General features: G+C 36.1%; 1 protein-coding gene across 1 annotated transcript in view; it reads left to right on the top strand.

Annotated features, from left to right (window-relative positions):
• The window catches only part of EML5 (EMAP like 5), a 117608-nt gene that overhangs the window by 9731 nt on the left and 85547 nt on the right, over positions 1-22330 (top strand). Inside the window, exons 2-5 of the mRNA XM_064460541.1 lie at positions 10624-10783; positions 13821-13919; positions 14495-14563; positions 17183-17368. Coding sequence (XP_064316611.1) covers positions 10624-10783; positions 13821-13919; positions 14495-14563; positions 17183-17368 — 514 coding nt within the window. The remainder of the gene's footprint in view (positions 1-10623; positions 10784-13820; positions 13920-14494; positions 14564-17182; positions 17369-22330) is intronic.

The following is a 22330-nucleotide window of genomic DNA, read 5'->3' as shown; positions in this document are numbered from 1 at the left end:
CACCATCTCATGATAAAAGCCTGGAATGTTTTTGGTGCTGACCACCTTTACTTTCAAGTTTTTGTCTTTCTGCTTCAGTTTTGGTCATGAAAATGCAAAAGTGATGTCCTCTTTCTTAGTAATGCTGACAACTTTGATATTCATTAGTAGCTGATACCCGAGTTGAGCGAAATCACTTTTGGATACATCTTCATCAGCCTGTGAATTCAAAGAAAATCTGACCTTTGAAGGCCCCATCCTGACATACTTATTACTTTGGTGATAGGTGAGATATTCCACTTCTACCCTGCATTTAGAGCAAGATGTCTTTGTGTGACCATTTCTGCTAGGAAAGCAGTTTTTCTTGTTATTTTACCTAGCTGCTAGAGGATACCTGTATTATTAAATCTCTAGAGAAATATTATATCTCTTCTTCAGAATAGTTTTCCTCAGCCTAGTGGGAAAAAGACTTTCCTTTAAGTGGGAATCCTTATTACTGTTGAGAGGCTTTCTGGTAGACTCCTCTTCTTTTGAATAGATTCTCTAAGATGGTGCCTGATGCTTATCCTTCTGTGAAAGCCCTGGGTATTTAGATATTACTTCAGAAGACACAGTGGACAGTCCTTCCAGCTGTTTTTCAGAGTTTTCTAGTTTCATGTCACTGCTTGATCTTCTGAGCTTTTTCAGGGGAGTTTTCCTTATACTGCCTATTGCTTTGGCCTGCAGACAGGATGGCTCAAGGCCCATATCTGTATGCCCAGCTCAGACTGATTCTTTTGCTTTAAAAACACATTACTTCCTCTCATTTTAGCCAGCCACCCCTGCCCTTATTTTAACTCCCATCCTAACAGCGATGTCCAACTTGCTTAAATATTCGTGGAGTCATCTTTGACAAATATTTAGGGGGGCTCACTTTTTTGTAGGTATCTTGGTATGTTTATCTGTGGATTAGCATTGTTTTGCATGAGAATGATGTTCCTATGCTGAAAAGCAGTGGATTCATACAGTGGGAGTAATAACTCCTCCTGAGCTGTGACTTGAAATGCCTTTTTTTCTGAGCTGCGGTAAGCCAGTTTGTTCACAGGATTTTTTTTACTTTAGACCATGCAAATATAAACAGAATTAGTAGGTTTTCATATAGGTATGTGGAAATAAATGAATCTTAAACATATGCTTTAGATTAGTTCCATGAGATTTCTCTGCAGTAGATTCAGTTAACAAACTGCTGGGATGCATGTCCAGTCTCAGAACCAGGACCATACGCATCATTTTCGAACAACCTGTGCCTCATCAGTGGATAGTGGGTAGGGTTTCTGGCTGGCACAGGAGGACGCCTGAGCAGACCCTGTCATTCTGTTTAGATTTTAAATCTCCTGCTTCACAAGGATTGCTGTGACTTGCTGTGGATATTTCTTGGGAGTTTGAATTCAAGAGCCAAGAGAAATGTGTCTGAAGAGTTAGTGCCGTAACTTTGGAGAGAATAATGTAATTTTGAACAAAGTGATCAGCTTTATAGGTACCGCAAGTGGTAGTGCCACTGATGACATACAGGAAATTTTTAATTTGCCTTTTACATTGTGTTGGCTATAGGATGGATTACAATTTGAACTTCCTTTGGCTTCGTACAAGGTGTATTGATTAGATATTTGACATAAAATTATATGTAAATAAAATGCTTGGTTTAAGTGAAGAATTCAGCTGAACAGAAGAGAAACAAAACTGAGGCAAAGGACCAGACCTAATAGTAGAGCAAATGTGTCCAGGCTGAAAATTATGCTCATGAAGTGCTCATAGTTATAGTAGAGTCATTACGTTCTCACCTCTACTCGCACTTTTCACTCCTGATTACTTATTGTATGTTTTTCTTTACCAGAACTGGAGAACAAAACTTGTAGATGTGACATAGTTTTATAGCAATGCTCTAAAAGACTAGATGAAAATAATTGTTTTACTGCTTTGCTTCTTTCTATTTATGTGGTACATATCCAACTAGATTTAGTCACAAGAAATAATGTTAAAAATAACAGTAACCCTTCAATTTTCTGAATTATAGGGTAGCTTGTTTGAACAATAAAGCTCCTGAAAATAATGTCAGACTGCGATGTAGGTGCATGCAAACATTATACATACATACAATTGGGAAAAAAACCCCAAACATACTTAATGGTCGAAGTCACTTAAAAACATTTATGCGTTTTAGTCATTTAAGGTGAGTAGTGGTGAGATGTCTCCATTTTATCAAGACAGCATGTACACAGAATGAGTGGATTAATTCTGTGTTTTGGTTAGCTGACAACTGTATAAACCTTCTCCTGACTTTTAGAACTCTGTTAATCCTTGTCCCCTGCTTTTAATCCCTCTACAAGAGCAAGCAAGGTGAATGATGCTTTATCTTAGATCAAGACAAGTTATCTGAAAGCATTTGGAAATTTCCTGAAGATTAATTGTGGTGAGTGTGACATTTTAAGCTAAATAGTCTTCCAGAGTACTTGGGGAAATAACAGGAAAGTTTGAAGAACTGGTAAATGTTTGGTTTGCTGGTTTTTTTTAGATAGAGGTTGCATTTAGATGATATTTGCATTTTTAGTTACAGGTTTCTCTTTTACTTACTGCTTTACCTATTGCTGTTTCCTCTACCATAGAAATTAATACCATAAAAATGAATAGCAGTTGGAATGCTATTCAGTAATAAATTAATTTATAAATAATTGTGATGTTACCTTTTTCAGGTTGCGGCATATGCTTATGATAATGAGTATACATTATATTACCTGATGGGGAATAGTCAACTACATCAGCATTCTTGAGATAAACATAATTTTAGAGCAGAAGAGTTGTATTTTCTTGAAAGTGTTGCTCATGAATTCTCATAATCCATCTTCTCCTTTTTAGTGTTTTTTTAGTAATTAAGTTTGTAGGCCTACATGTACAACAGCTTCCATTGCTTACCAATTACTTGGTAAGTATTCTTGCATTTTCCCATGCTGCTTTTCTGTTCTGTTCAGGTTTCTGGTACATGTGGGTGTTTTGTTTGTTTTAGCAGACAGTCGTTCATTTAAATGCTTCTCTTCTGTGGCCTCTGTCACATTTTAATAGTTTCTTTACATGGTGATTCAGATGATGTCTCAAGTTTAAGTGGTATCTTGGCTCATTTCACCTTTCTGGGCATGAAGTTAGATGCTGGGATGGTAAATTTGAGACAAGTGTTACAGATGTCCTTGGCCTTTCCTTTTCCGTAGGAAAACTCATCTGACTAACACCTGCAGAACATGTGTAGGCCTGGTGTTCTCAAGAGCTCCAGAAGAAATATAATGTATCTGCAGTCTGTAGGGTTGGCAAGATAAAGATTGTCTTAGTGCTCTCTTCTGCTCTAAACCTTCTTTGGTTGGTAATGAAATACAGCCCATTGACGCACAGAATATTGTGCTTATCTCAGCTTATTTCACTAGCAGCTCTGCCGCTGCCTTCTTCCCACCATTCCTTATTTTAAGGCAACTGCTAATTTTATCAGGGTGACCTTTTTGTATAAAAGAAAAACCTTTCAAAAGTTGTCACTAATTATTCTGTGACTCCACTCTTGAATATTCAGATGATAAATTCTCACATATTCAGATAAGTTTTTTCATAATATATGCCATAGGAGAAGACTGGATTGCTGTTTAATCTACTTGTTCAGAAATATGAAAGAAAATTACACAATCTGTGATTTTTTTCAATGTAATACTTAGAAGACCTAGCATAAATTTCAAAAATATAGAGGGAAGATTAATCTAGTAGTTAAAAACTGCTGTAAATCTCTTATGGAGAAGCAGCAAACGGTAATGAGTGGACGAAGGGTTGTTTGAAGGATTTTACCGTGATAGTAAAAGACTTAGAAACAAGAAAATTTTGTACCTCAAGCAAGTTTATTTAGTTAACTTGTGAGGTTAGAAGCACCCAAAATAACCTTTTTCTGGAAAGAAATTTTTGAAAATTTCCTGGCTAAAAGATTTGGAGTAAATGCTTCTTTGACCTTAAATAATTTATTCTGTATATTTCTAATTCAGCAAACGGTGCAATGAGTGTTCATGCACTGAAATATGAGAGTGATTATAACTGTTACAAGAATTTTTGTCATTCAGTTTCCCTTTCTAGCCTGTATTTCATTGCAAACTTGATTTGAAATTAAATCTGTTCTGATTTTATAGCCATACTTTTCTCAGTGTCCACATAATTGTCTACAGCATAGTAATCTTCACTTATGCTAATTAAGTAGTTTCTTTAGCTTATAAACTGGTTAGAATGAGAAATCAGTATTTCCACTTTAATTTTAGGCTGCCTCAGTTTTTTAATCTATTATGTCTCTGTAGGTTTGTATACTTTTCACCACTTGTATACAGGAGTGAAGAACTGGTTTGTAACTTTGTGACAGACAGATCCTAACCAAATCACTTAACAGTACTGAGTTGTTAAGGGACCTCTTGGGTCATCAAATGTAATGACCCAAAGGAGCTGAATAGCTGGACTGCCTCACTCAAGTTATTGACAGCACATAGCAGTACCTCCTCTTTCAGCAGATCTTGCTTTTCTGTATTTTTTTTCCCTTTTTTTTCCTGCCTTTTTTTTTTTTCCTACTGGTACTGGGGGGGTTATATTTGACAGCTTATATCTAATAATGGTTTAAAGAATGAATCTTAAGTCCTTGCATTGTCTCTTGAGGAAAGATGGAAGTTGAATATTTTTTAGGTGTGATTCCATTCCTTGATTACCTTCAGGCTTTAGTATGTCACATTATTGTACCACCAGTTATTATAATCAGAATTACTTCTTTCATATGTATAGCTAGTAAAAGATAATAGGACATTGTCTTAACAAATTTATCTCCAGATCATTTTGGAGTATATGATATTTCTGACTTTTCTGTGAGAAGAAATTTCTGCTAGGAAAATGCAAGTAATTTTGCTGCCACCTTCTTCAAGGGGCATGTTAGAAAAGAAACTTTCCTCAGATAGTCAAAACCTGGTGATAAAAGTGTCAAGATCATGTAGAATTTGGAAAAAAACCAGCACCCCCCGCTCAGTCAAAACATGAGTTCTCCAACTGGTGCAGTAAAAATCATTCCTATTTGAAAAGAAGGGGAATATCTTTATTTTTAATCTCTTTTCCAGAGATGACAACTCTTTTACTAGAAAGCTTAAGCCAATCCCTCCCTTAGCAGTGGAGGACGTGACTGCGCAAGGCAAAAGTGGGCATCTGTGTAAAGTTGCATATAGTTCCCAGAATTTTTCCTGAGTTTTCATATTTGATGAGTTGGGAACTTTTTGCATCAGTGTTACTGTACACAGGCTTTAACTCTTCCCTTCTCTTTGAAGTTTGTCTGGATTTTTTTTTTCCCCTCCTTCTTCTGAGTATTGGAACAGATAGGAGCCCAAAGTGATTTTTAGGATTCTCTAGTTGCTTATAAGCATTTCTTATTAATCTAAAAACATTCAGATTCGAGAGGGGAGAATATGGAATGGTAATGAGATAAACTGCAACCGGGACAAATCAATGTACAGTTTTCGTCCACCCTCCATGTCTCCGCTTCAGACTCTTACTTTGAAGTTGGATGCTTGTACAATTTAAGGGATCTTCAGAAAGCTTTATTTGACATTACTGGTGTTACAACAATAACTCTATGGGAGACCCAGCAGTGATGCTCCAAGATGAGTACTGCTTTGTTTTGTCTGTGGGAATTAAGTGTGCTCTGACTTGATCTGAGAGGTGTTTGCTGATCACATCTTTTTCTGCTTTAACAACTTAAATAGTGTGACACAAATGGTATGTAATTTCTCCTGTCATTCTTTCTCGGGAAATATGGATAAATGGCAGCAAATAAGAAAATATCCACAACTATGTAAAATGTCTGTAAACATACAGTGAAAATATTTTTCTGTATTTACTCATAGAAACAATTTCACACTTGAAATTAACTCTTAATTAATAGATAACTGAGGTGTTATTTTACTGGAGTATTATTTCGTGCATTTTTACTGGTGCCCTAGTTTTATGAAGCTCAGGAGTAGTCACATGAATATATTCTTGGGTTTTCATCCAATATTGTTGCTAAGGAAACATCATCTTTAATACTGTATCCTTGTCTGCAGCTTGTCTGTATTAATCAATGCCTGTTAACACTCAGCACAAACCATGTAAAGATGGAAACATCTTAATTTCTTTTTTTAATAGAATAGTTTATTATAGACTGTTCTCCTTCAGGATCCTCTGCCACTGTAAACCTCACACTAATTGGAGGGTCACATCCATGTCTCTATCATCCCAAACAGACACAGTATGGATATGGGTATTGTACAGTGTGTGGATCTGGTCAAAATGGTAGGAATGTTTACATGCTGCTTTAAAAGGGAGAAAGAACTTGGATATGCTAAACTGAGAAACATAACCCTTTTCAGTGATGCTGTTAAAATGGTGATACTGTATTTCAGCCTGCTTTGAATATTTCCCTAGGAAAAGACCTGTCAGAGAGATCAGTGGAAGTTTCAGTTCTCTACGTGTTCAGCTATTTTGTTTTGTTGGAATAGTGACAGGCAGGTTTTTCAGATTTTCTACTTCTGAACACTTCTGAGAAGAATCAAATTTTATAGACAATTTGGAAATTAATTTGACTTAGCAGAAATTAGGCTAACAAACCGCTATGTTTCATGGTCACAAATTGCCTTTTGGACATTTTCCTTAATATCTGCCTCTTCAGAGACAGTATGTTAGATCTAACATCTGTTCTTGAAAAGCTCATGTCAGAAAGGCCAGAGACAAGCAAGAAGGCCTGAAGAACTTGTCTTGTTAGGAATATTTGTTTCCTTTTTTGGACAAACAGCGATATCTCATTCATCAGCTTAGTCATCCTTCAGGGAAGAGGAAAGAAATCAAGCACAGGTTTACAGTCTAGCTGTGTGGGCTAGATACAAGCACAGTTTTAGCAGTCTAACCTGGATAGGTCATCCCAGCTTTCATTACCAGGGTGTTAAAAGGAACACGAGTTCTCTCCTTCTGAATGCAGAGCTTCTCATTTGACAAAGCAATCTCTTCCCTAGGAGAAAAAATGCAAGAAAATCTGTGTGAGGGGTCAATGTACTTAAGTCCACAGAGCCCACACCAACAGTTCTAGAAGCTGTCTTAAGAGCTGAGCGAAACTCATGCTTTTCTGCCTGTGGTCAGGAACTGACTGGACAGCAAGCAGCTACTTCAAATACCATCCCAGTAATTGTACACTAGTAACACCTCTGTAGAGGGGACTTGGAGATCTTACCTGTGGTATCCAGAGGCAACTCACACTCATTTGATCCTGTTTACTGCATCATGCCCATGAGTCAACATAGTCCCTGTATAGCAAATGTTTATGGTTATCCATTTACAGGCACCCGTTTTAGTAATATTTTTTCTTTCTGAACTAAGAAGCTATTTATTGCTCAGGACTGTTTTAATAATGAAAGTTCCTGAATGTGTGAGTTGTATCAATGCTTTTACTCTAGAGGTTAGACCGAGATACTATATTTTTGTATTAATTGCTATGCCTGTAAGGATTGGATTGCTTAATCACTCATAGTCCAATGAGAGAACTGAAAATGGTCTCCACATTGCATAAAACTGGAGTCTAATTCTTGAGTTTTGAGGTTCAAAATGTAAAATCTGGAATTCTGCATGGTGCCCCATGGGTGTAATAATAGCCAAGACTTGAATATTAAGGAAAAACATATTCTTATCATTCATGGTTTGTATGAAAATCATCTAAATAAGCGAGGCAGTTCCTTTTCTTAGTGTTGGTAAGAGAAGTAGCAGTCCCTTGACTCTTTCCATGCTTCCTTTTTCCATCTGTCCTGGTAGCCAGTGAGATAAAACACATGCAAGTAGTACTTTAACCTATCCTTCACTCCTTGGTCTGGAAGAAATGGTGGGGGAAGGTGTTTCCAAGTAAATATTTCTTCAGCAACTGCCAACAGCTCTGCTGCTCAGTTTCACTGAAATCCTTTCGTATTGCCATTTTTAGTGAAAGCTTGTTGATTTAAAATATTTATTGTATATTTATTTCCTTCTGCTTTCAATGACTGTCTAGAAAGGTTGTTAGCAATATACTATAGAGACTGAAGTGATAGGGGAAGGACCTTAGTAACTCCACAGTGTTGTCTATTGTGATTAAAATACAGGCTGTGGATCATAATTTGTGCTGCATTATTCCATATCAAGGCAGAATTTGAGCTCAGTTGCTTAAGCTAATATTTTATATCATGTAATAGAAGGAACTAACACTGTGAGATTACTATTAGTTATTATTTGCCATTTACTAATTGGATAGAGAGGAAACATTCTCTATATTAACCTAATATGCTTTGAGTGGAATTAGTTGGCACACCTGGGCTAGAATGATGTTCTCTTGGCCCTTGGTAGTGCCTTTACCATTGTCCTGTCTCTGATGCGTTGCATTTGTCGCTTCTGTCTTTAGTTAAAAACATGCGAAGCTAATTTTTGGTTGCTGGAAAGTGTTTTGTAAGGTGTGGTGTGGGGATGCTTTTGTGTGTGTGTGTCCAGGGGTGTGCCTGAGCATTTTTCAGAGTTGCAGTTGTTGGGTGATTCTCGCTTGCCTGAACCTGCACAATGCACTAATAGCAGAGCTAAGTACGGGATTCAAGAGGTTGTGAATCAGTCAGGCTGCTGTGTTTTTACTTTTGCTCTTAGTCTCTGTCTTCCCCCCTTCCTCCACCCTTGCTTATTCGTTTTCTTTCTCTTCTTGAATTTCATTATTGTCCATGTGATCTTATCTCTCTCTCCTTCTCTATGGTGTCATTGTAAAAATTAGATAATTTCAAATGCAGCGTTTTCTCCCCTCCAGATGCTTTTCCTTTTTCCCCATGCATACACCATCTGCCTGTGTGTGCTCTGGGAGATGTGCAGGTGTTGGTCAGGATTAGGTGGCAGAACTCAAGTGAAATGTGATAAGTTTTGCCTGCCAGCTCCTTTCTGCATAGTTTTTTAAATTATGAAGTTGCTCTGTCAAATAAAGAAGGAAGGGAAGAACCAGAGAAATAACTCTGGAATTGAAGAGAAGCAAAGTGGGGAAATGTTGGTTGCTTGACCCTGGTGCTGAGGATAAAGTGGAGTAGCAAGGAAGAGGAATTCCCTTAGAAAAGTTGAAAGGTACAGAGGCTTTTTCCCTTTTGTAGAAACTTTGAAGTTAAAGGTTCCTCTCAGAGTTGCACATGTAGAATTTGTCAAGCAATATCAACCAACTGAAATGCTATATTAAAATAGAAAAAAATACATAAGTGTATCATCAGTAGTGTAGTATGACTTCATGAAATATTAACTTCTAACTTCCAACTTCTAACATGGTTTTCTCTTTCTCTCTTTGTACATAGAAAATGTATACATTTTTTAAGTTAGATCTTTTTTTCTGGTGCCTTCCTGGTTAGCTTTATCCTGGCATTTCTTCTATGTTTATAGACTCCTCTTGTCCCCACCCTTTGAACTTCATTTATCAAAATCTGTGTTCAGGTGTACTCAGCTTTTTCCTCTTTTCAGGTGATGTTGAGAACATAAATACATTTAGTATATGTTGTTAGTGGTTCTGTCCACCAGCCTCTCAAGATCATTACTCTATGATTAGTTAGGGGAGGAATTTTTTCAGCCAAATTAAATAGCCAACTTTGAAATTTTATCTTCCTGACTCCCATGTGGTATTTCTCACATCATAGTGGACTGTCTGTGTAGAATGTCATCAGGTAGCTTGTTTGGGTTTCTATTAAATATGTTCTTTCTTTTCTGTACTACTGAATAGACTCTTCAGACCTCACGTCCTCCCTTGCAGCTTGCTTTCATAAACAAACCAAACTATCTTGCTGACTAGCATGCTTTCTAGCTTGGTCCCAGATTTGGCAAAACAGTTGTGACAATGCTCTGTGGACTTTGAAGGACTCTGAAATAGGAACTACAAGAAATTCTCTGCAATGTTAGAAATGTGGAAAGTTAAGAATTATTTAAAATCAGCTGTTCCAAATTGTTCTATATTAAAATTTACATGTAAGATAATCTTTGTCTCTCTTCAGTTTAGTCATCTGAAGTCTAGTCATAACATCTAGTCTAAGCTAGTCATGCTTTGGCTTGCTGTACGATCAGCGGAGAGATAGCTTCAGAAGGTTATTCAATCCTCTCATAAAAAGGAAGTCAAATAGTACATGGAATGAAGTACTTCTGGAGATGCGTATCTACATTGATGACAGATGTGTAGTTAGCGAAACACTAACACTTTTTGTCCATCCTTTGTGTTTCTAAATGTTAAGAAATAGAAAGAAAGGGAAAAATAGGTATTTTTTTTAGTGCATGAAAATCTGACCTCATTTAATAAATGCTGTATTTTGGAACAGAAGATTAATGACTCTTCTACAGTTAGTTTAATTGGAGAAGGCTTGAAGGTTCAAATTCAAGAATGGTGATGGCACGTATCGTACAAAGGGGATTTTACAGTTATTGTGGAATCTGTGATACAAAAATGACTTGTTAATATCTATCAGTGGAAAACCAATGTAAAATAATTTTTAAGGAAAAATATTAATGCAACCAAATAGGCAAATGTAAAAGTTTCACCCAAAAATATTTTATCTTTTTCTTTGGCAGCCTTGCTTTGCATCCTGAACGTGTGTTGGTGGCAACAGGTCAAGTTGGAAAAGAACCATACATCTGCGTGTGGGACTCGTACACTGTGCAAACTGTATCTGTTCTGAAAGATGTTCACACGCATGGTATAGCTTGCTTGGCTTTTGATTTAGATGGTCAGGTATGTAATTAGTATTCTTTTTTCAAACACTTAATTTGTTTATCTGTCAGAAAACTTGTTATGTAGCATTTTGTTTTTTTAAGGAAGTGTATTGACTCAGGTATTATCTGCTTATTCTGAAGTTGAGGAAAAAAAGTTGGCATTAGAAGTGACTGACCAATATACACATTTGGCAAGAAAAGTGCAAATTCGAAAGAATTCTGAATGAAGATGAAGTGGTAGGGAGGTTCTTGTGGACTATGGGCCACACCAGGGTTCAGAGTTACACCAAATGGTTGGAGATAGTGGACCTTCCCTGTGCGGGGGTGTTTTGTGCACAAAGTGATGGCAATCCCATTGTGTTACTCATCTGGGACTCTGAATGTCTTCAGGCAGTATCTCCTTCTCTGTCATCCATTTTACATGCATTGGTGTGCCTCCACATTTTGATTGTTCGTTCAAATTCATGTATCCTGTATCTAAAAGTCAAGAGAGAGGTTTTATTGGATTATAATTTTGTTATTTTAAAGCATTAACTCAGTAGCAAATTGGTTCTCAGAGCTGCTACTTACAAAGGAGATAATATTTACCAGACGCTGCTCCTGTGAGTGAAGAGGCTTTCTTGATTTATGTATTAGAAATAAAAAATACACATTAGGTAGCAGCAGAAGAGGTAATAGCCATGGAAGTCCTTTCGGCAGTTGTGGTCTCCTGGTCTTATGCAGCACTTCTTCCCTTCCCACTTAGCCTTGCAATGTGATATTCAGGTTTAGTTATATTCTCAGTTCCTATTACTTGCTAAAAAGGTCAATATCTGTTACTTACCTCTACTTTCTCAAGTTAGGATGTATTGTAGAGACCAGTTGCTGTCCTTATTAAGACAATATCAAATGAAGGTCTATTGAACGTAAATAGAGGAAAGCCTAGCTGTAGCTTGTTTCTGTTAAAACATGCTGTAATTGTTGTAGGGAGGTTTTGAGTTTGTTGGAAGGATCTGCAGATTTGATCGTTTAGGTTTCTCATTGTTTAGAAAGTCAACTTCTTGAGTCAGCTTTTTTCTAGAACATCATTTTTACCTGACAACAATATATTTTCTCTGTGTTGTTCTTGTCTGTGTAAACTCATGCCACTTACTATGTCTTACTAATATAAGGTCAAAATGTATTTAATTAGGATTAAGGTCCCCTAACTCTTTTTTAGAGTGTGGTTATGCATCCCCTGTGTGTATTGGAGAGATTTGAATGTAGATCTGTGATTTGTTCTAGGAGTACCCAGTACTGATTCATATGTTTAAATCCATAAACGGTCAGAATATAGATTGTCTACTTTTCTCAGCATTTCCATATGATTACCTTTTTCGTGGCATTTTTTATAATTCTGTGGTCTCTGAAGGAAAGTTGGATACAGGTTTTTCAAGATCTGCGTCTCCAGAATTGTCTCCATATGGAAATATAGTAAAACACAAATCCAGTTCAGAAAGATCTGCAAAATATGTTTGTTTACATCTTGCCTATCCTTTTAAATTCAACTTTGTCAGGGTCCCTGACCAGATTCTTTTAGAGCGTTTAACATTGGATATTAAACCAATTATTTATATATTTGGTGTTATATGGGGTTTTGATTTAGTAGAGTGATACAGCAGTATACTGAAATCACAGCACAAGCAATTGCAATATGTAGATGAATCACAAGAAAAACCTGGTTCCTATTAGTGGTCTCTGTATGGTCACTGTCATGATGCTGGGCATCTGCAGTCACTGGGAAGGAATATGCAGGTTGAGGTGAGGTCAAGCCCATTGCCCTCTTCAATGTTTGTTTTATTAGTTGTTCAGTTTTTATACTTTGTGTTGGGCTGTGCCACATACACACTGTCCTCCCCACCCCCAACTGGTCTGGCTAGCTTGGGAAGACTTTACTTATCCTTTGTGTATTATCCTTTGTTAATTGTCTTGGTGAACTTGACGATTCACTGGTGCAGCTGTGTTACCTAAAAGCAAGGTTACCCTCCAGTCTCCCTGGAGTTGAGAGAAGTTCAGCTTGCTTTATGGTATATTCTTCCCTGAGCTTGCTGGATTTTTTGTTGTTCTTCTGCAAAGCTTTCATTTATCAAAATTAAGATGTCACAATTCATACATAAACTGAACAAAAAGACCTCATTTTCTGTAAAAACAAAACTTGGAGTCACTTTAATTTTATCCAATCTTTAATACTGTTAGCCTTTCTGATGAGAATTTCTATAGGAAAAATAACATTTTGACTGGTTAACAGATGTAGTAAAATTGGACTGTTGGCTAATATGGTCAATGATATGCGTCAAGAAATCTGTGCAGAGTATCTTTATGGTTGAAGACAAGACAGGCTGGGGACCATAGGAGGCTCTCAAACTTTTCTGTATATTCTTGGAACAATCTTTATGTCCTTCCTGGTCTTAAAATTTAACAGGCGTCAGACTCTTTCTGCATATTAAAGACTTAATGAAATTTGTATGCTCAGAGTCTTGTTGGAATCTGGTTTGAGAAAGGATTCAGAAAGGAATAGTTACTCATGCATGTTTTGAAGAATCAGACAAAAGACTCTTAAAGCTTTTAACTGTTTGTAATCTTTTGTTTGTTTCAAAGAAGACTGAAGAAAATATTTTTTCTTTGTATCTCTTGAACTTGTAAAACAAATATTTAAATTCTGCAAGTTATATGTAATTAAAGGTAACCACATGTAGTTTCATTAACTTCAGTGAGACTATTCCTTTTTGCATATACCTCCTGACTGCTGCTTGCCATGTGTGCTACATATGGTGTTATATATATTAAACATTATAAGTCAGAAATATGTTGTTATCCAAGATGATCTTACTTTTTCATGATCATGATGTTGTAACTGAAGAGACGCACCTGTGGAAGCTTTAGCATAGGATGTTGTATCTTTAGCTTTCTTCTATATTGAACTGTAGCTAATGCTTCTAACTCAAATATCTTAAGAATTTGTTATTATTCAAAATGATTACTCTAGCTTTCATTAATATATTAAGTTATTTTTCTTTCTTTAATTTGGACACTTTTAGCGTTTGGTCTCAGTTGGTTTGGATTCGAAAAACACAGTTTGCGTATGGGACTGGAGAAAAGGAAAATTGTTATCAATGGCTCCTGGTCATACTGACAGAGTAAGTATAACTAAAGACTCTGAGTGTCAGTGTAATTTTACTCTGTTAAACCTTGTCCGTGTGTACATACTAGAGCTATGACTGGACAAAAACCACTTTGTTTTAGAAATTGAATTTGCATAAAGCTTGGATATGTATTAAGATATGTGAAGGTATTTAAGATATGTACATCTATTTCTAAAATACACTGTGTAACTCACAGTTTACTTGTGTATGGTTTGTTGAGACTGTAAGCATGTAGGGGAAGTACAGAATTAACACACTTCCTAGACCCTAATCCCCATATGGGAAATCAAAATGCAAATAATCCCTTAAATTTTTCTAGTCTGTAAATGAACCTTTATTTTGTTTTATCAAGTGTTGTACTTACTCTAAGAAGAAAACCTGGACAGAACTAATAATGAGCTCTAGATTGCAATTTCAATATTAAATGAGGGGATAAAAAAGTAATGCCAATAGTTCCATTTAAAGCATTTCAGACTCTCTGTTAATTTGCTACAAGTTTTTACTGTTTTAACTGTCTCATGCTAGAAAGGCCATCTCTCCTGACATTCCGTGGGGTTTTTTTTATGCAGATATTTGATATTTCTTGGGATTTGTACCAGCCAAACAAGCTCGTCAGCTGTGGCGTAAAACACATCAAGGTAATGAAATAAACGTTAATTCATAAAATATTTCAGCTGCAGTAGTTTATACACTATTAAATATATAAAAATAGAATCTAAAAGGAATATATAATTGTAATATGAAAGGTGCTCTGTAAGAATGATATTACTTCTTAGGAACTGCAATCACAGATCACGCGTAACTGCAGTAGGCATTTTACAAGATATATATAGTGGGAAACAGCATCTCTGCTGTAAAGAGTTCATGCCCTGACAGGAGGAATGCAGGAGCAATGAAACAGTTGTCAGTAGCATTGTATGTAATGATTGTAATATAATTTAAAATTTAGGTTGTCTAAAACATACTATTTGTAATCCTGGGTAGTGTTAAGACAGGATGACAGGATTAAGGTGAGTCCAGGTACTCAAGTTTCTGATTCTTGTACAATTAATGAATTGTTACACTGAACAGGTGAAATGAGTTGAAAAACCATTTCTTACCATTGGAAAGAGTATGGGGATACAGTGGAAGGAGAAAGGAAAATGCTTGATCTTTCTTTTAATTCTTTTCTTTTCCCTGCTGTTATTCCTACCTTTGTCATTTTGAACACTCTGTACCTGTTACAGAATTCATAATTTGTACAGTTCATGTCTTTTTCAAGCAGAGTTTCTATGAAACACTCTGCTTTGATCCATGTATGAACTGCCATGCAGAAACAGCTTCTTTTTCAGGTTTAACTCTGTCAGCAGGATTATCAATGCTTGACTGCCGTCAAATACGTTTCCTAAAGTTACTGCCTTCTCCCATCTCTGTCTTCTGTGTTACCGCGTAACAGCAGTAGATGGCAGCTTGAAAGTTCTGTATTGCTCTTATGTGTAGGTTCCTATGGTGGGAAAAATGTGTTGCTTTCTATACAGTGAACTTCTAGATTAATACATTTTAATGTTTTATTGGAAAAAGTGTTCAATGTGTTGGCTAGATCGCGTATGTATTTGATTTAGCATAGTGTTTAGCATGTCATTTACAGCATGAGCTTGATTAATAATGATCTCTCTTCTACTTTAAGATCTAAAAGGACCGTTATGTCGGTAGTGAGCCAATATCTGCCAGCAGTGATTTAGTATATTTAAGGTGGCTTTATGATGTCAAAATGTATCTATTTAGATAGCAAAAATTTGTGAGCAACTTTTAAGGCTCTTTGAAGCCTTTTTAAATAACAATAGCATTTTAAAAATAATAGGTGTTTCCTTTGAGAAAACATGAACAAAAAATCTGAGTCCCAGATATTTATAGGCATTTGGATCAGGCAAGAGATTTTTGTTCATGTGTGTTTTTCTTAAACCATCCCTTCTTGTTCTTTCAGATACCAGCAATTACTTCCATGTTTGTAATTTTATCATATTTTTTCCTCACCTAATATCTTATGCAAATCATAATACTACTTAAGTTATGTAGATAATTCCAGGTGAACTAGTATTAGGAATTACTTTTCTGAGATATGTTACCTACTTCCATATTGGAGCAAGGCATTTGATTTATGCAGTGATTGTGCTGTTACTTCTCAAGCAACAACATAATCTGTGACCTGTGTACTTAGGTTAAAGAAATACTAATTAAGATACAGGGATTTGTCTAATCAGTATATGGATAATTCTTAATTACAGTATTGCTGGTACAAAAATCTGTTCATTGTAGCTACTTCCATTATCTTGTATTACTTGAAGTCTCTGCTCAGAATTTTGAATAGATTATTGGTAACAGAGACACCTGCTGTGAAGTACAGTTTTTGTAAACGTGTACGGGGAACATGCTGAAACAATGTAAGAGTAACCTGTCAGCAGCGATGAAATAAATGCTTTCACATTTTGCACTCGATTACTCCAGCAGCTTGTTGACTTTCCAGTGTACATTTACATGTTTGGTCAGGAGGGTTTGAAGGGAATATGTGAGTGCTGCTTGTTTGCAGAGATCTCGGAAACTAGAGTGTAGCTGGAGATTTTGTCGGCAAGTGTTGTCCTCTGACAAAAGACTTTGCGTGTCTTTTAGTTTAGAATCCATTAGTACATGTTGGATCACCTAGGAGGAAATCCACTCTCATGCGATTGCTGTAATCGCGTGCTAAGGGTCTATTAGAAAGTTCTCAAAAATGTCCGCCTTAGATGGCTGCTTTGTGTGATCAGTGGTTCTGATGAGAAGTGGTAACCAGCTGCTTTCAAACAGAGCAAATGGCAACCTTATCAGAAATGTATATGCTTAGACTGCATCTTTACATGTCTAAAGGGACATAAAGTGCAAAGGCAGCATTTGCAAAGTGGAAGTCTTACATCAAAGAAAGATCAGATAATTCTGTTTATAAAACCTTTTGCAAAAATGACTGAAAATACAACTGACTCACAAATAATAATTTGAAAGAATTTAGTTTTATTTGATACTGATACCCCAAAACTCCTTCCCAACTGGTCTGTTATGCTGATTTTATAGAAAGATAAAGTTGGTTAATAAGATAAAAAGTTGTTAACCAACTGGAGAACTAAAGCAGAGAAAAAGATACGAACGGTGATGTCTTTTGGACGTAAGGTACTTCTCTTTCAGATGTATGTATTGGATATTTCGCTAATATCCTAGAATTCATCTTTCCAAACCACTTTATGTTGCAGTTCTGGAGCTTGTGTGGCAATTCATTGACACCAAAACGTGGTGTTTTTGGCAAAACTGGTGATCTCCAAACTATATTGTGCCTAGCCTGTGCAAGGGATGAAGTGACATATTCTGGTGCACTGAATGGAGATATATATGTATGGAAAGGAATCAACCTTGTACGGACAATACAGGGAGCGCATGCTGTGAGTATATCTCTTTAAAGTAATATAAAATGTTAAATAGATATTTGGAGAGCTGGAAAGAGCAGTGCAAGATCACCTGGACTGTGTTCCTAAATAATTTCAGTGATAGAGACAAAGTATGTCTAATTTGAAAATACTTCTTTTTCCTCTCCTTTCTTTCTGTTGCTTAAGACTGCTGCTATGGTAGAAAGTGAATGCTGGATTGAGAAATACATTTAGGTGTCTATTTATGTCCTGTCTCCCATTATCATTGATGGGGGACTTAGTAATGAATAGAGCCTGGAATGCATGTAAGTTTACCCTTAAGTAGATGTGTATTACTCTGTTCAGTTACCTATGCATGGGTGTATATATAGGGACATTTATATACTGGAGTTGAGTATATAGCTAGCTCTCCCAAAGAATATGGATCTGCTTTATTTGACTTTCTTTTGTGGATGTCTCATAAATCCAAAAGCGTCTCAGAAGGCCTGGACTCCTATATTTCGGCAATTGGTGTTGAAACGAAAAAACAAGTTCCCAGAGGGGCTGAGGAGTCTCCATCCACAACTCTGTCCATTTGGAGGTACAACACGGCTGGACACAGCCCTGGACAACCTGCTATTTTCGGACCCTGCTTTGAGCAGGGGTTTGGACTAGGGTCTCTGCCAAGTTTTCCCCCAACATTAGCTATTCTGTCATTCTGTGAATTGAGTCCTACTGGCTGGTTGTCTGATAGCTTTCTAGAGTCCATTGATTCTGTGAACTGTAATGTAAGACCAAACACCTAGATCACTTTGTAGACGTGTATGTTTAGTCGTTTCAGCCTGAATCTTCCTTGTCCTATGTTGCTGCCTTTTTACTGTATTCTTTCAGCTTTTTAGAACAGTTTACAGCTTTGAAAAGTGAACATGTATCAGTGAAAGGTTAAAATTTTTCGAAAGTGCTTGGTAAGGTTTTCTTTTAATCAAAATGTTTAATGTGAATATGAAGTGATATTTTTGCAATATAAGTTTCCATTCTATTTTCCATATTCTTTGAACACATCTGGTTTTATGATTATAGCAAGCAGCAAAAAACCACTTAGTGGTTTGCAATTGAATTTGTGCCAAACTATGAAAGTCCTCATTTCCTCTCATGGTACCAAGTCATATACAGTAATATAATGCAAGATTCAACTTCTGACTTTGTTTAAAAACAAAGCGGATCAATTTCTGGTTGTTTTAACCTATGAGGCATGAAACCGCTACGGTAATTTTATGAAGCTATATTTGCTGGTGGAAGGTTCATTTTCATTTCAGAAAGCATTGTACTTTCTAGATAGTATATTAAGTTCACTTATTAACATTTTAAAATAGTGTGAAAATACAAGTGTATGAGTTCCTATGTTTCAGCATTGAAATTCTAGGTAAAAATCAGTATCAGTTAATTAATCTTTCTTATGTTTGTTTTAACTGGCAGTATGGGACTGCGTGGGATGATGTATGTAACTGAAGTATTAATATAACTTTTTATCATTTTATCAGGTAGAATGGAGGAGACAAAGTGATGAATGATATATGTGGGAGAGGTTGCAGTCAGTCTATAGTAAGGAGACTCTTGGTTTACTGATGATTTGGAAATGTACATTCAGGACAGTTGCAGCTTGTTGAATTAACTAATAGTTTAAAAGTGATTGGACTGCTTATTCAGACAGCTGTATAGTGACAGTCTATCTGATTATGAACAAAAACAAAATTATGAAGAGCATAAGTGTGGAAAAGATAGACTATATTTTGCATTTGATATTTCTTTATTTGGGTATAAGTGTATGTATATATAAAAAAATGTATATGCAAATACCCTCCTGTATACATCTACAGAAATGTCAAATGTATTCAAGAAGGCCCAAATTATAAACCAAGAAGTATGAGGATATATTTTAGCCTTCAGATATTCCCTGATTCTTACTCAATACCTTCAGATCTGGTTTTAGTGTTCATATTTAGTGTTCAATAGTGTTCTGTTCTATTTTGTATTTTCCTAAGGTGATGTGAACATTTACTTTTTGATGTTGAAGTTAGTGAAATGAAAGTTCTAAAATGCTTATATTGCATATGCAGACCTGGATTCCCAGAGGAAAGAGTGCACTTTGTCTCCTGTCCAACACTGATCATGAAAATACCCTCCCATTCTGTTTGGTTCTGTAGGAGACACCTGTCCTGTATATTCACATATTTGTTGCTTGGAGTATTTAGAATTGCAACAGTTTATTTCTCAGAATAATGCAGTGCTTTTCAGCTGTTCCAGCATGAAATGGCACAACTGATAAACGTAGGATGGTGAGAGCTTACTGCTCCATTACCTTATGTGCTGTGTTAGTTCTTTGTTGACCACAAGATCAAATTAGAAGTGGTGTTCTCCTTATCTTTAGTAGTGTCAGTGGACGGAGCTCAGGTGACCTTGGAGTAGGTCTCATCTAGTCTTCTGTTTTTGGTTCTGTCCTTTAGGCTCAATGGAATTGTACTTCGCAGTACTGAAAATTAAGTAGGGGCACTAGTCCATGGTTTTGGAATTAATTTTCACAGGAGATTAGAGTCACTACAAATCTCACCAATTTCAGGGGAAAAATGACCCAATAAAATGTCTTCTGGAAGCTTGCTTTCCAATAAAATGAAACCTTGTTTTTCAATAAAATACTACCTTAAAGGATAATATTGTCAGACTACTGTAAGCACAATATAGAGCATCTTGGAATAAGAGTGCCTCTTCAGCCACACAAAACTATTACCATGATGTTTTACAGTTATTTTGTACTTAAAGTTACAAATTATGTCCTCATCCATTGTTTAAAAAGAAAATGCAAGTATAAAAGATAACATTTCTGATGTGCATATGTTGTTAAAAGCCCAGTGTGCACATAGTAGGGAATTGATATAAATTTCCATTCAGTATGCTAGTGTTAGGATTGTCATCCCTGCGTGCCTGTTTATCATCCCACATCATTACTCCTCAACAAGCTTGAATTAAACTGAAAATTTATTCAAGGAAAACATGTCTCATTATTTGCATAAGGTGCCATGTATTCCTTTCTTGCAGTATAAACAGTAGGTATCAGAGATGCAGGAAAATATTTTCTAAAGCACATTAGTGATGTGGTGATGTAGCCCATCCAGCTGGCAGTGGTCTGCATTAATACAGAAAACGGGTTCTTTTCAAAGGTTGACTGTCTTTGTTACAGTTACCCTAGCTGAAAAGACATTTTTATTTTAAGAGTACTTCAATGTGAAAAATAAACCATGCAGTCCCAGTATAAGCAACCGAGGAAACAGATAGTAACTTTAACACTAGCAAGCAAAATAAGAATTCACAGCTAAGCCAGATTATCTGTCTTCTTTCACAGCAATACTAAGAACTGTAGACAGCGGAAAGAAAAGTTTCTGGCAAATTGAGTAGAAACAAAAAGTTGAAAGCAAATATGTTTGGATGACTTGAGAATTAGTTGGAAGAGGACTGGAGAGTTCACTTAATGTAGAACTAGGAATGAAAAGTAGGAAAAGATGGAAACAAGCAGGGATTAAAAGCACAGACTTCATGTGCAGAGAACACTGGATGGCACTAGGAAACTCAAATTCTAGTTCTGCTGATCTTTCCTAAATAATACTAATAATGAAAGTTTTAAATGGAAGAAAGAAAAGAGCAACATGAAAGCATATGTATGTTCACTGGCACTGGTAGTACTTCAGGAGGTTATTTGTAGGCAGTGCATCTGATTCTGGAAAACTTTCATTAACATTAACTAATGTATACCTTGACTAAAAAAAAAAAGAAAAATGTTTTAAGTGTCTCATTTTTGTACCAGTGCAAAGAACAGGCTAGACTCTTCTATTATTTTATCCTCTTACATGTTCTAAATTTAAGGTAGTCCATGACTTTTAACATATATATACAAGATACTGCCCAGGAATTAAAATAAAATAGTACGCTTATTTGTTTTACTGTAGGTTTTAAAGATTCTTGTGTGCTATGGCTTTGCCTTGCATAGTAAATGTACATAAGATGCTCTCTCAGCAGCTGAATAATTTATTTTGAGATAGTCTTTCAGAGGTACACATTAAAGTTGTGTGGATTGATGTCAGAAACTGAGGTTAAATAACAGGCTTGAGGTTAAATAACAGGCACTCTGTTAAAACTATTGCATGCCTATGTTAGTTGGCTTGAATACTAATTAAATATAGATGGAAACAATATAATGAACTTAAATGAATGGTGTTAAGCTGGTGTCATGTAGCAACACATTAAGTCATGCAGTATTTTTCTCTTACTGCTTAGACTAGTCATGGATTTGAAAGTTAACTGTCCATTTATTTCAGCCAATGAAAGGCATATAGGCAGCTGTTGTAATTTTTTTTAATTGTAATATGCTCTTTTTTTTTTTAACTGTTCTATGGGTGATTTGTTAGGGAGATTAAATTGCACAGTAGTGGCTCTCCGCTCTAAACTTAGTGACACCAACCTTAAACGTCTGCAATCCATTTCTTTGCTATGCAGTATATATTGAGAGAGACGGTATCTTAGAATAAGTGCCCAACATGTGTGTTGCTTTACATGTTAGCATCTATATCCTCAATTGTATCTAGGAGTAAAGAGGAGGCACTGGAGATCTTATTGAACTGGTATGTCTCTCTTCTCCATATCGGTCAGTAGTAGTCAGTTGCTTCTGAAGTTTCCATATGATCTTTCAAGTTTGGTCCTAATTATAGTTAACTGCAGTCATGTGTTTTAGGAATTGCATAGTCAGAGTTAGTGTTGTGGATTTTATATTAACAACTGCATTCAGATAAATTAACACTAGATTTTTGTCCATTGGAGGCAAGATAGGTCCAGCAGCAATAGGAAACCTGAGACTACCTTGCTATTGGAAGCTTCTTGGATACAAGCAGTAGCAAAATATTCATGCAGTAGAGACCATCTTTGTCAAGTTCTTCCTGTACTTCTCCAGCT

This window comes from Phalacrocorax carbo, chromosome 9 (assembly GCF_963921805.1).
Source record: "Phalacrocorax carbo chromosome 9, bPhaCar2.1, whole genome shotgun sequence".
Taxonomy (NCBI): Eukaryota; Metazoa; Chordata; class Aves; order Suliformes; family Phalacrocoracidae; genus Phalacrocorax; species Phalacrocorax carbo.
Note: the sequence above shows the minus strand (reverse complement) of the source record. Positions and strands in the feature narration are given on the sequence as shown.